Source organism: Astatotilapia calliptera, chromosome 6 (assembly GCF_900246225.1).
Source record: "Astatotilapia calliptera chromosome 6, fAstCal1.2, whole genome shotgun sequence".
In the NCBI taxonomy this organism is placed as follows: Eukaryota; Metazoa; Chordata; class Actinopteri; order Cichliformes; family Cichlidae; genus Astatotilapia; species Astatotilapia calliptera.
The window spans coordinates 20,936,028-20,950,950 of NC_039307.1; the positions used below are offsets into that span (position 1 = coordinate 20,936,028).

Below are 14,923 nucleotides of genomic sequence, written 5' to 3' on the forward strand. Positions count from 1 at the left end.
TACTATAAAATGTAAGGATTTCAAACCTCTGATTTTTTTATTAAAATCTGGATGAACCGACCCTTCATTGATGATCTGCATTTGTAAAAAGATGGTTTTGAATTTTCTTCCCTCACCTGCTGGTTCGGGTTAGAGATGCTCCGACACCAGAGTCTCTTCTCTCCCTCATTCCTTCCTCCCCCTCGCCCAAGGGGTTTCCTGTGCTGTCTTGGTCGCTTCCGTTCTCGGCCTCCTCCAGGCGGTTCTGCAGAGGAGAGGATGGGCACGGGGAGGCCGAGTCCAGTGCTGAATCCGAGTCGCCTTCTTCCTCCTCATCTTCCTCCTCCTCCTCTTCACCAGCCGCATCCTCAGACCAGGCATTAACGAAACGCTGCAGGCCGCTGACGTGTTGAAGCACTTCCTCTAATTTGTGCTCATCCCCCTCTTCCTCCTCTCCCTCCACTCTCTCCGTGTAAGGGACGTTGTCATAAAAACTCAGACGGCTGTCGACCGAGCCCGATGAGCCACGGCGTTGACGTCTGCTGTGCCGTCCCCTGAGGATCACAGAGTTTCCATTATCATTAGTGCGTGAACTCCCATCCTGGAGGGCCTTGGGAAAGGTTCCAGGCTTATGGCCTTCTGGTAAATAGAAAAAGATCATGCCCTCCTCTTCCTCTTCTTCTTCCACTTGTCTGCTGCTGTCTTGCACGCTGTAGTTGTTCTTGCGGTTCTGCTCATCAACTGTCATCCCATTACTAGCGTGGCAGGGGATGGGTGGGGCAGATTTGGGAGCTTGCTGCTGATCTGAAGCTTGCTGGAGGAGGCTGAAAGGATCAAAACCTTCCAAATACATGCCCCCTCGCTTACTGGAGGTCGCTGCCGCACTGTGGCTGCGAGCTCGAGTCACTGGGCTCGGCGTGCTCACCGCACTCCCGCTGCTAGCTTCCGACTGGCTGCTCCCAGTACTTCCAGTACTTCCGTTGCTGGTCTGAGTGGAGTAGGATACAGAGCGATTGCGGTTAAGTGTCATAGTCTGGGTATTATTGCGATGGTGATTAAGATTCTGGTTGAGGTTGAGACTGGAGATGTCCACGCAGTTGAGCCTCCGCAGTTTGTCATCATCGAGACCCTCTTTGACGACAGGGCCGCTGATTTCTATTTTGCCTCCGCCGGTGCCCCCCTTCTTCTTTCTCTTAGAGGAGCTGCCACTGCGGAGCCGCAGACTCTCCATCCTCTTGAGAAAGCTCTTAGCTCTCGAACGTGTGCTTTTGCTGCTGGATCCTCGGTCCAGACTTCCCCCTCGTCCGGCGACCCCCGTCTTTACATCAAAGGTAAACTGCCTGAGAGTCTCTAGGGGCGATGGAGGCAACCCGTCAGACAGAGAGTCCTCATTAGCACATCCTGACCCACCCGTGCCTGACGATGAACACATGCTAGCTATTGAGCTGGCACGGGTGGCATTAGGGGGCACAGCTTCGTTTACCAGAGCAGCACCGTGGGTCTTCTCTTCTCCTCTCCCTCCACTCCCACTGCTGTGGATGGAGCCGACTTCGGGCTGTTCACTGAGGTCGGTCAGCACACTCTCCGAGCTGTTGCCTTCTCGGAGGGTGAGCTTGCCCTTCTGGGATGCTTGGTCACTGGGAAAAGGGGGCTGGCAGGCATCTGTGGGCAGCGCGGAGAAAACCTCCAGCTCATCCATCCGAGACCAGCGCTTACTGTCCCTCTGGAAGGTCCAGCGTCCACTGATGGCACAAGGCTCATCCTCATCTGAGTCCTCACTCTGAATGAATAAGGGGGCCAAGGAAGGGAGAGGGGAGAGAAAGGAATAGCAAGAAGAGACGGGGAAAAAAGAGAGGGAGGGAGAGAAACAGTTGGTGACATTATTCACTGCCACATTTTCCACTTCTTTTCCAGTATTCCTCACCTTGATCCAGGAAACTTTCTGTAGTTATGGAACTTATTTTAGAATGGATCTAATTTTAACCTACATGAAATATAATTATATACAATGGCTGTCAAAAGCTTCCATAACACAAGGCCTTTTATAAGAAGACATGTATAAATTTCAGCATGAAGCATGAGGTAATTATATTCATGGTCAGTCAGAAAACCTCAGAAAAATAAGTAGAATAAATTGGCCATTGCTGAGTCACATTTAATGTATATGAACCATTACAAAAATGCACACACCTCCCCCAGTTTGGTTAATCTGTCTCAGACCCCGAAGGGCGTTGAGGAAATTCCATTTTGACCCCATAGCTCTCAATGTAGCCGGCCAGACTGGGGTCACCCCCCGCCTACACCCACCTACACAGTCGTTATCTGATTGTGCACAGGCACTCATGGTTGGAGAGTAAAACAAGCGCCGTCACTGATATATTTTAAAATTTCTTATACAACCCACCTACAAAACTGGCGTCTATAGTATACAATCAAAGTCAAACACAGGCCTCAAATCTAAAATCTGAACTCATTAGAACACCAAAAACTTATAAATGAAGTTCCTATATAAAGGATCCTGGAGATAAGCACTTTGATTGAAAAAGGAAAAGAAAATCATCATTTTCAGAGTTCACAAAGGGCTTTATTATAGGCTTCGTTTCAAATAAAAGTGAATAAAGATTGTGATCTATCCTGGTACAAAGAGGATTCACCTAAAAAGAACAATTTAGTAATTTTGGCGACACTGCTCTATACGACCGTAGCCTGTTTCTCCAGTTACTCCGGTTGTAATGAGAGGTAACCAGCACTCACTGGTGATCATAGCTGGAACCATTTTTTACTGTCCACCCAGCAAATCATACTGATTGATACGCTGATTGCCACATCAATGAGGTCGCAGAATGAAAGCTATTCTTATAATCATCGGACAGTACGAGCAAACCACGAAGAACGGGAGACGAGGAGATGGAGATTTAAGAGAGGGAATGTAAAGACGTGACGAGATCAATGCATTCCTAAGCTGTCTGGGCGTGGGGGTGGGAGGCTGTTGTCCCGCAAGAGCGGAGGAGTCGAGGAGGCAAATAACCTCTTTGACTCCTCTGCTCTTCTCTGTTGACTCCTGAAATGAAAGGTGACACAGAAAGGGTCATCCTAATGAATACCACCACGCATAGAACAAGGATCTTCCTATGTAGCCCTTAAGGGCATTAGATTTGGTTGATTTGTAGAAAACAGAGAAATTCTTGTCACAAAGTGACAGTGTCTGTCAGTCTAGACTTTCTGCTTTAATTGAAACATGAGTGGTCTAAAAGTGGGATTTTTACACAATTATCCTAAGGAGGAAAAACACTTTCCACTAGGACGGCTTCCTTAAAAGAGACATTTAAGAGCTGGTGTTGGTGGGGGTTTAATTGGTGCGAAAAACTGCTTGAAAACATGCCTTTATAATACCTCTGAAATCATTGAAAGATGTATAAATACGAGGAAGTATTTTAGAAGAGAGAAGGTGAGCATACTTTAAATGAATGGGGGAGTTTTGGTCAAAGAAACCCCTTCATTTAGACATTAAAGCTCTCCTCCCTTCCCCTACTATCCCACAACCCATTTGGTATAGAAATGAACTCAACAGGTGCCTTCTCATTAAACGAGATGAGAGAAAATGCAGCTTTGCCCTGTGGCCAAGTGCGAACTGTGGGTTGAGGTGAGGCGGTGCAACTGTGGATAAGGAGATGTGCAAAGTGGCTTTTCACAAAGGAGGGTAGTTCAAGTGCTTGCATGTAGACTTACTCTTTTTCTTTGTGGCGAAATCTCCAGTCTCATTAAAGCGCACTTATTGAGGGTGTTCAGTCTCCTGCAAACACAAACACATGCACAACTGGTTAGATTTGAATTGCGTGGGCTTTAAATATTAAACCTCACCAACTTTCACTAGAACACAAGGATGTGTAAAGGAAGGAAAGATGAAACAAGGCAAAAAGGAACTGCGGTGCATCCAGTCTGGCTAATGAGATGCGGAGGGATAATCCCTACGTGGACAGGAAGAGAAGGAGAGAGTGCAAAGAGAATGAAATCTGCTGGAGTGCCGACGCAACCTCGGGGAGGGGACAGAAAGATTATCCCTTTAGCCACCTGGAGAAGGGGGTCCAACCTCTGAAGAGCTCTTAGAGCAGATCATGTAACAATGGAGAGATGAAGTGATGGGAACTCAAGGATAGCTGCGGATGTGGGGAAGGGATGAATGCTGCCAAAAGAGGAGACACTGAGATGATAGCTTCCAGATGTATGGAGGAACACCTGCTGTGGTTTATTACTTAAGGATCGAGTTCTGATGAAGAGGCTGAGTCCATTAAAGAACCATTAGTTCCCTCCTCATATGCTAAAAAGGACGGCAGGGGGACAAATTGAATGCAAACCCAGTCGTCTTCAATGATAATTGCAACCATTTGGATCACTTCACATATAAAATGAAGGCTCACAAAGCTCAGAGCCTTTTAAATGTTTATGTTTTAGGGAACAATTGCAGTCTAATTTTTTTTGTCCCCTACAACATAAAAAGAAAGATGCAGTGATGTAAGGAGAAAGATATGTGCCTGGGAGGATGGTACAAAAGACTCTAACGGCTAAGATAAACCCTATCAGTCCCAGATAAAGAAGAAAATAAAGGCGGAAGAAGGTAAGAACATAGTGAAACCAAACAGGGAGGGGAAGTGCACGGTTGCTTATCGTGCGATTCTTTTATCTCATCGGCAACTTTCCAAAGCATGGCTCTTTTTGAAGTCGTGCCCTCATGGTTTCATCAGAGGGAAAAGTAGTGATAGTACAAAAAAGAGAGAGAGAGAGAGAAGATGATGAGGAACAAGAAGAAAGGAACATACCATCAAAAGAAAGATAAAAGGCGTATGAAGGGTTTTAAGCATGACTTGTAATCTCACCTGCAGAGAGCCTCAATAGCATCCCGATCGAGGAAGTCGTGGTCTTTGGTGACTGAAGAAATGTCAATGGGAAACTGGGCGTCTAAAGAGAGAGAAGTGAGTCAGGTTACGTGAGGGCATCTCCCTGCCACTGATTGGATCAGTATGTTCAGATAAAACTAAAAGATACCACCCTCAGCTCCAAAGACACCCACCTACTCAAACACCCACCTTCCCCCTCTCACTCCCACCCACCCATACAGCCCTGATTAAAAGCTAAAAGAGGAAGTAGCGTCTTAGTCGACCAAACAAACACAGCTGCAGCTTTCAGACCCAGCAGGCAGGGGGGATATGCAGCACAGGGGGAGAGAACAGGGGACTGATTGAAGAATGACAATAGGTACTCCAATGTGGCTCAGAGGTCCCGCTTCCTTTTCTGCTTCTCACTCTTTCTCTCTGGTCTACCTGAATAACAAGGTCACTTGTTCGCCCAGTTGCTGGGCTGGTAAAAGCAGAGTGAGTATGCCTTGAAATTCTGTCTTGAATGCCAAGAATGACCAACTGGATATTACAAGGTTTTCTGGAATGTCGGACCAACCCAAAATGGGACTGTTGCATCCAAACCCTCAGGGGTCACGTTGATAAGAAAATGCTATCATGGGGCCAGCACCTTTAACCTGTACTGTACTGGAGCAGGCCTATCAGTCTGCCTATCTTTAGTGGGGCAATAGTCTCGACGGCACAGACAATAAAGAATCTCTTATGGAAATAAGGAAGGGAAATGTGTGTCACATATCAACAGAGTAATTCCTACTACTACTACAAATGAGTCAAGCGCAGTTTTCAGCACTTTTGTATTGCTTTTTTTTTTTTGTCTGAAAGGTCTCAACACCTGTACAGAAACTCAAATAGGAAACCTTTCACAGTTAAGTGGAAATAAGCAGTGACCTGCTGACAATGGCAGCTCGGTACTGCTGTCATCATTCTGTAATTACATAAAGGGAACTGGTATGCCCCTGGCATGCAGTAGTATAGAAGACCTACAAGGAGTGAAGAATGTTTTATGTACTTTGGTGCTTATTTATATTTCAAGGGTCATGCAAAGTACTCTTTTTCAAGCAGTTGTCATTGCAGGTGTAGCTTTAGATGGAGCAGAAAGCTATAATTATATAGGTTACACTGTATTCAAAGCATAGGCAATGTTTGCAATACAGTACAGCTCGCTGGGGCTTACATGGATTTCTTTTCGGATGTAGAGCAAAAAAAAAAAAAACCCCACACACATCTCATTTGCTCTTCTGTAATGTTAGGCTGTGTGTTTAAATTTTGAAAACTAAATATAAAAATTATTCTTATTGCAAAGTGATAAAACCCAAACCCATCAGTCATGTACCAGTTTTGAGCAGGCTGCGGTGTCTCCTAGTGTTCCTTACCTTCATAAAGTTGGGCGTATTGCGGGAACCCTGCAGCTCGGAGCCACGTGCAGGCCTCTTTGGCTTCGATCTCTATGGAGAAGAACAAGTGAAACACACGTTAAGGGTTACAGAAGAACAGCATCATGTCAAAAAGCGTGTAGTAACATGAAAAGACATGAGCGTGGCTTTGGTAATAACATCACGAGTGTAAATGAAACATCATTTAATAAAGTTATCAAGTTTAAACACCAATCCAAGAAAACACTCTGGAACCCTCCAGCATGTTAGCAGCTTATCCAATGTGAACTGATTGACCTTATTAGCTATCTAACACTCCGTCACGCACGCCTCTCACATGTTTCTAGAGCTAAGAGCAACATACGTGCAAACTTCACACCATCACACTCTCAAGTGTCTTCCACTTAAGCTTCTTAGCTAGGTAATGCAGTGGAGTCACATATCTCTGACAGTAAACGTTGCCTAACCTTTTCCTCACGTGACACGAACAATGGTTGCCGTGGATCTGCATCCATGGAAAACATTTATTCTTTAAAGTATTAACATGTTACATTTTCTTTGCTTGTTGTCTAAGAGCATCTGTTTCCTCCTGTTACCATCACAAGTAAACTCTGAAGATTAGCGTGAGTATAGGAAAGGGAGTTTAACATTCAGATGTGTCATTCTGAGAGCTCGTACAGATTCTCCATAAAAGCCATTATTCCATACTTCTTAAAGGCTGACAAACAAATTCTCCCATAACTCCCTTAGAACACAAGCTGAGGTCTATAGTGTGTCACCGGTGCCACGAGGATGTCTCCCAGCTATCTGTGAAAGCTTTTTAGATGACATGTGCCAAATGGCTGCTCCAATCGCCATAAATGCTTCATTATCCCTGCAGCTACCTGTTTTTAGACAGGAGACCAAAAGAAGAGTTTTACAGTGTCCTAGTTCCTAGAATGATAGCAAGTACACACGCAGATCAACCTTGAGAGAAACAAAGCCTGAGTGACAAAATTGGTAAATGGCCTGTATTTGTATAGCGCTTTACATAGTCCCTAAGGACCCCAAAGCGCTTTACATAGTCCCTAAGGACCCCAAAGCGCTTTACATAGTCCCTAAGGACCCCAAAGCGCTTTACACTACATTCAGTCATTCACACACTGGTGATGGCAGCTACATTGTAGCCACAGCTGTCCTGGGGCGCACTGACAGAGGCGAGGCTGCCAGACACTGGCGCCACCGGGCCCTCTGACCACCAGTAGTGAAGTGTCTTGCCCAAGGACACAACGACGAGACTGTCGGAGCCGGGGCTCAAACCGGCAACCTTCCGATTACAAGACAAACTGCCAACGTTTGAGCCACGATCGCCCCCGAGGCACAAAGCAAGTAAAAGACTTGGAGGACAGTCAAAAGTTCTTGCTTTTACAAACTGCTACACTGGCAAGTTTAATTGGGTTACTGTGTCTGGCTGAGTGTAATTAGCTAATCATAACCACCCGTAAAGAAACTGGATTTAGTGCATTATATCTTTGGTTCGCGCATTAAGCAGTTACACCCCATTTCAAAGCTAAATCGCTCCACACGTTATATATATCTTCCCACAAGAACACAAAAAGAGAACAACCTGAAAGGCAAGAAAAGTAACGAGAAACAGAGAGGTCAAGGAAGACTACAGCTGCAAAGGGTCTGGACTAAGCGATATGCCGACATTTACATACCAACAACAAGCCTAGACGGCAGACAAACCCACTAACAACAAGGTGTGACACGACCAAGACAAGAGTCTCCCCACTGCCACTGCAGAGGCTCCAACTTCCTTTAAACAACTACCATGACACCAGCGCGCACCGCAGTGTCAAATGGCACATTAACAACTACACTCCGGCGTTATTTGTCAAACGTGCGCTATTTTTCCTTGTGGATGTGAAGCTGTATGCCTGAGAAAAAGTGTGTGTGTGTGTGTGTGTGTGTGTGTGTGTGTGTGTGTGTGTGTGTGTGTGTGTGTGTTTGTTTCAGCTGAGTATTTTTGGAGCGTAGTGAACCCAGAGGAAAGTACAAACCAAGCAATAATTATACCAGCATTCTTGAAAGCAAGCAGTGCACAGGGCCAGAGATTCCTGTGCTCGCTCGTGTTTAAATGTGTGTGCACAAGTAAGTCTGTCTGTGTGTGTTTGCATTGACTAACCTCATGTTTAAAGACAAACCACTCAAAAGACAGTAAAGCTATTGAAATGCAAATTAGACATGCAAACACATGGTTGGCCTTCCAACCCCACGCCCCCCTCCAGTCCCCAGAAAAGGAGCTACGCGAGCCAATAAGTGCCTTTTGCTGGGATGCTATGCAGTGACACACCCTACTGGGCTAGAATGTGTGTCAAATCTATTTTACAGTGAGATAATGTGAACTTAGTGTGCCGAGGAAATAAAATAAAGACAGCAGCATTCACCCCGCAGATGGATCCGACTGAATAATATTTGTCACTGAGCTACATTGTGTCCATTCATTCACAGAGTAAAAGCAAGAATATTTTTGTCTTTTGTTTGGCCACAGGAAGTGGACAGGGGCATGGGGCATCTGGCACAAACATTCTTAACAATAGAGCAGCACCCACTTGCACTAACATGCATCTGGAAGAATCAAAAGCCGGATCAACAAAGCAACAAAAGGAATTTACAAGAATATCCCAGGAACTCAGGCCATAAAAACATCATCTTTAACCAGACCTCCTAGCCATTAACATTTATGTTAGCTTCGATAGAAAAAGATTTGAGGGTGTATTTCAAATTTTTTCTTCACTCACTGTCCACCCTGGTTCCCTAGCCCTGATCAGGGAACTACCTCACTTCCCCTTCCTGCTTCCCTCACAGGAAGAAAGCTTAGCAGTGTGCAATGGCCACCGACCACTTGGCTGTGCAGCCCTGCCTTCATTTGTTCCAGACCAGATAATAGACGGGGAGGCAGCCAAGACAAACACGGGCCCCGGCGATTGTGTGTACTTACCAAACGTCCTCGTGGTTAAAGATGGCTACAAAGCCACTCTAAACAAATATTTTGCGGCACCCACTTAGAGCCTCAACATTGCAGTGAGAAAGCAGAAAAGAGAGTTTTATCACCCTGATAATGACCGCGTTATTCAGCACGCGTGTGCCAAGTCGGCTCAAGAAGGGATAACACATACAGAGTGAGTCAAAGGTTCAAAGCCAGTGGCACCACTCAAAATGCTACATGTCCTGGCAAGCTCTTTACATCCAGCTCACTTCACTTCTCATCATGTTCAGTCTAATTCCTGGAGGATTTATCTTCTTGCTTTTGAAGGAAACTTATTGTACACCACTCTATGAGAACTTTGTCACTTCGTGCCATTAATTCGGGGTGTGAATAATGATGCGATTCTCAACTGGAAAAATAATTATGCCAAACGTCTCCCATGTTTGGCTGCTTCTTTTTTTTTTAAGCCAGTTGCCACATGGTAGGTTTGGCACACTGTGGCCACTACAAGTGGGACCACTGATGATTAGTGGGAAAAAATAGGCCTGAAGCCAAGTATGATTTTTGTTTGAAAACTAAACAGGACTTTGCTGCTATAATACTTTGCTCCGTTTTGAATTTCAGTGTAGGGTGTGTTGTTTTTTCAGCTTCTAAGAACAAGTCTGAGAACCACTGGCGAGGTGACGGGCGCAGAACTTGGATAATCACAAGTTCAGAACAGACAAGAACGTCTGAAAGGAATGAGGCTTTGAGGTGACTTCGTCTAGACTTTCCAACAAATAATAAATATTCTGACATAATTAGCCACATTGATTTCTGAATCTTATAACCAAAAAATGAAGACAAGTCAGCTCCACACTAATCCTGACTGATATGAACAAGCAAAAACAACTCAGTGGGACACACTCCCTCTTGCTTGGAAAGATGAAGATGATTACAGAAGAACAGCAGATAACACAACTAATAAGATCCAAGCTGATGCTAATAGAGATTTCATATGGATCACGAGAATCTTTTCTCCTGCACATTGCCCAAAGCTAATCTGGTGAGCACCCAGTCAAGCTTTACCCACTTTCCCGAAGTATCAACTTCTAAAATTATCCACCACAGCTTTTCTTTGCTTTCCTTTTCCCTGCTCTCACCTTCATCTCCTGCGCTGTCTCTACTTATTTCAACTCTGCTCGCCACTTCTCTTCTCTCCCTTCCGGTAACAGGAAATTCTCACAATTGCCGACCACAGTCCCACCCCACCTCCCACCCCCAGTGCAGAAGGCAACGGGGTCTGGCTGGCTGAGTCTGAATGCTCAGCTCCAGTGGGAGTTTGTCAGCAGCAAGCAAACAAAGGATGCTGCTCCCCCACCTATAGCAAACTGGAGGTCAAGAGTCTCTATACAGTTAACAGTGATGCTGGGGCTTTGAAGCTGGCAGACTGAGAATAATGCTTGACTAACCACTGTTGTGAATTGAGGTGGCTTATCTTGAGTCATCTGATCACTGCTGAGTTTCCAAGTGCCCACTGCATAACAACCCAAAAAGCAGTCGTCAGATCCTAATGAAGTTCATTTCAGAGTGGGCCGTTCCAAAGGGACCGCAAAGTTGGTTTATATAGGTGATGTGATAAACCAGGCCAGACTGTGTGGCTGGCTCAGACGTAATAAGCAGAGCACCAGAGCCTGAATGCTGCCTTGCTTTTGTCCTTCACATAAGCACCGACAAGGATAAGCCTGTAAAAGACTTGAAAAAAAATTGAAATCACAACACACACATGTGAGAAAACCCAAGAACAACTGGACGTTGCAGATTTTTTAGCGTGACCAATGTAAAATCCCTCCTGTGCTCCACTAGTGGAATGTAAGGATGGACATTTTTTTTTCTTTCCTGATGGGTATCATGTTTTGTGATTCCACTGTGGAGACAGCTGGTGCTCACAGAGAAGGCCTGGCTGTTGGCTAAGTGATACGGTGCCAGGAATATTACCATCTGGCTGTTCTCAAACTATATCCCACTGACACAAACAAAAAAATAATCAAGTTACTAACATGCTCCATTCCAGTTATCAACCACCAGCTGGCGCAGGCATGCAGGCACGGATCCACGAGCACATCCACACGCAAACACACGGCTGTCCCAGATGGGTCATCGCAGCGCTAACCCCAAAGACCCCCTGACGACAGATTTATGCTCACATGGAGGGCCCTAGCCCTGGATCAGGTGACCAGGCATATTCAAAGCTTCTGAGAAGCTTTCAGCAACCAGATGACAGTCTACCTGCCTGCACCCCTCCCCTCCCTCCCTCCCTCCCCTGATAGCAATCCATTAACATACAGATCCCAGGACAGCCCAGTACCTTCAGCCAAAGGAAGGTGAGAGCAACAGCGAACATATGACTTTTCTCACAGGACATGAAGAAAACAGCTGGATGTAAATCTTCCAGATAAGGTCACAGCTTCTTCCTGTTTCACAAAGAATCCAGATGAAGCATGTTTCCTTCATTTAGAACAACCCCAGTCTAAGGTGGTTTACCTCATCCCACATAGGCTTGAAAAAAGAAAAGAAAATGTGGTCTCTTTTACACTTTTGACTGGATAGTCCTTCTATTCCTAGTTTGCATAGTAGAATGATATCAGCATTATACTATTCCTGGATTAGTGGTTACTGTAGATAAAGTTCATTCATCTTGCATCATAATGGCTGGAAATGAGTATATACTGTGTGTGCGTGCGCGCCTTTGAGCACGTTCTTAATGCCTTTATGGCTCAACTGAACCTCAGCGCTCATATCTGTTCCAAACCTCAGGCAGCTGATAAGAAGCCATGTGTTGGAACAAACGTTGAAAACGGCTGGGACAAAGGAGAAGCAAACAAATCAAGCTAAGCCTGACAAAACTAAACTGAAAACAGGACTTAAACAGCCACAAAGCACCCCCTCAATATCCCCCCTCCCCTGCTTTTCGCAAAAGGTCGGCCGTCAGGCAAAAGGCAGTTAAGCAAACTGGAGGCGATAGGATGGCACTACTGTCGCGGGCTGGTACTATACCCAGGATAATCTCAAAACCAATTCAATATCAATAAGGCTACTTGAAATAGGCACATTTTGGAGAAGGTTTCATCACCACTATCGATTCTAACAGTGAAGTGTGCGCTGCTCTGCTAGAAACTTCTCTTGGCTGAGCGCGTAAAAGGGTCAGTCTTACAGTAGGTTTTTGGTTATGTGAGAAAATAGTCCCCATTTAGTATTGTGGAGGTCACCGATAAACAAACATACGAACAAAAACAAGCAAACAATCAAAGAAACAACAACAAAAACCGGACATATTCAGAGAATTGTGAACAGAGGTCGGGACTCCGTACGCGTCAGGCTGTGAGAATTTCTGACAGTCCGCAGCGCTGCGCCCCAAAGACGGTTTATCCAAAACCTCCACTCAAAACTAAACCTGCAGTAAAAGTTTTAAATCTTAAATTCCGAAAATAACCTTTAAAAAGTGCACTTTTGGGAACTCTTCACTCCCCGACGAACAGGAAACCGCTTCACTGGACGGACACGTTATTCATACAAACTGAAAACCATCACTTATCTAAACGCAGTTCGGTGGATAAGAATGAAATGAACTTACGTGTCAGTATCATTTTTAAGGTCTCAATTCCACCATAAAACCAAACTCCCGGCTGCACTCTGGCAGGGTAGACAGTTCAGTCAGATCTACTCCACCGTTAGGACGAAGTCCGCATGATAAATCCACTGTAGATAAAAGGCAAACTAGAGAATCGGGTGCAAATGTTCTCCGACCGTTGGGCAAAGCGGTAACTCCATAGTCCTAACTAATCTTGCTGCGGCAAACAGAATTCCACAATATTCAAATCGTCCCAACACCACACCGGACCTTGAATGAAGCGGTTCCCAGCAGGAATGTGAATGGAGAGAGTAAAGTGTGATTCAAGCTTTAGGAATGGGCAGCTCTGCCGTGGCTCCACCCCGCCCCCCTCACTCTGCTGCTCCACACCTGATAAGGAGCTGGAGACATGCAGATGCACTCAGAACAACCTCTGCAGTTCATAATGTGCAGGGACTGGAGTTTGTTTGACGATCAGAGACACAACTTTGTGTCCAAACGCACTAACAGTTACAAACTGAGTTCCCCGCTACAAATGGCGACTTCATTCGATGATATCCGTTTCTAATTCATTTGCAAATGTATTTGCTCAGAACCGTAAAATATATTTTACAAATGTTACATGTAGATAAACTAAAGTTATTAACCGAGTTATATATTTTTAAAGACTTGCGTACTCTTTTCAGCTGCAGGATCTCTCCCGCTTCTACCACTCCCATAAGAAGTATTTGACTTGTAGGTTGGCACCCAGTTTGCATATCATTAGAAACTAATGGAGACAACTGTGAGACTCTCTTTTGTGACGCGGGATTTAGTCTGAAAAGCGCAAGTGGTGCCTTGAAAAGAAGTGTTGCAGGTATGGTAATGGCTGTGTCCATGACGCGCCAGGCGCACGTACACCATGCTCAGGCTGACTGCAGTGACAACACATTTAAATTCCTGACCGCAGGGCACATAGGACGAGATACTGAGATAATAAGACTTACAGTTCACTCGTTTATGTTTGGTATACTTAGAAACAGCCAGTTGAGTGTTGCAGATTCTGCCACATGCTCCCATGTGTGGACTTCTCATCTTTTCCTAGATCTCGTCAACTCTGTTATTGCCATGGTAACTCACAGCGCTGAAGTGGTGCAAATAAAAAAAAAGGGAGGCGAGTCAGTGGCACGGAAATATGTCTAATCCAGAGTTCGGACTGCCAGAAGGGGGAAAGGATGATGCAGAAAATCCTGGCTCTGTGCGCAGTCTGTCGCTGGCATTTATACCAGAACCAGCTGACGATGGAGTCACAAGTGATTCAGTCAGAACAGAGCCAGCCAACTACTGAAGTGAGCATGTTAGAGGCATATTGTTTTCATTTCTGATGGGTGATGAGAATAATTTGGAATTTTTGCCTTGAGTTTTCAGTTTTAACAAGAAGCAGTTTTTTTGTTTGTTTTTATAGCCCACAGAAGATTTCTAAACATTTAGTGTATGACTCGCAAAGACTGTCTATCATACATTTAGCACTGGTAATATGTCTAAAAGTCCCCAACACAAACATATTATTTCATTATATCTGGTCTTTGCAACCCTACCTCTAAAACTATAAAAAAGCGTGTATTGCTTGTGTTCTGCACTACTACTATTTGCTAAGTACTTTAAAGGCCTATCTTGTACTTACACAAATAATCAATAAAACAAGAGCAGTCCTTTATACATCCAACAAGACCTCCTATGTATACATTGAGTCACTAGCTCCTGAATTATGTATGGATTCAGATCCATTTGTGACATTTTCCTTGAAAACATAAAGACCACATTTCACACTTTTTCCTTTTTAAATTTAGTATGTATTTGGGAGGCTATATGATATGAAAATATTAGGTAATATGTCCAAATAATTTCCTGGATCCAGATCCGAATCAGTCTATGCAATCAAACTCCACCTTTGGCAAAATGTTCATGCCAAACTGTCAGCAAGTTTTTGCGTAACCCTGTAATAAATACACACACCACACATAACCACCTTGGCAGGTATTAAGCAGAAACAATGGATTTTCTCATATGCCACATGTGTGTGATTGATGCTGCCCAT

The 14,923-nt window shown here is 44.7% G+C and overlaps 2 protein-coding genes across 3 annotated transcripts in view; both read right to left on the bottom strand.

Moving 5' to 3' along the window:
• LOC113024198 (MAP/microtubule affinity-regulating kinase 4-like) overlaps nt 1-14,923 on the bottom strand; it is a 597,794-nt gene that overhangs the window by 202,072 nt on the left and 380,799 nt on the right. The gene's annotated exons all lie outside the window — the stretch shown is intronic.
• Nucleotides 1-14,923, bottom strand: part of dlc1 (DLC1 Rho GTPase activating protein) — a 51,750-nt gene that overhangs the window by 10,053 nt on the left and 26,774 nt on the right. Inside the window, exons 1-5 of one of the 2 annotated variants that reach the window (XM_026171058.1) lie at nt 12,850-13,221; nt 6,266-6,337; nt 4,854-4,935; nt 3,709-3,772; nt 117-1,759 (exon numbers count right to left, since the gene is read on the bottom strand). In XM_026171058.1, coding sequence (XP_026026843.1) covers nt 117-1,759; nt 3,709-3,772; nt 4,854-4,935; nt 6,266-6,337; nt 12,850-12,862 — 1,874 coding nt within the window. In that variant the 5' untranslated portion in view covers nt 12,863-13,221. Of the gene's footprint in view, nt 1-116; nt 1,760-3,708; nt 3,773-4,853; nt 4,936-6,265; nt 6,338-12,849; nt 13,222-14,923 lie in introns of those variants that run through there. The other variant, XM_026171057.1, reaches the window with a different exon arrangement.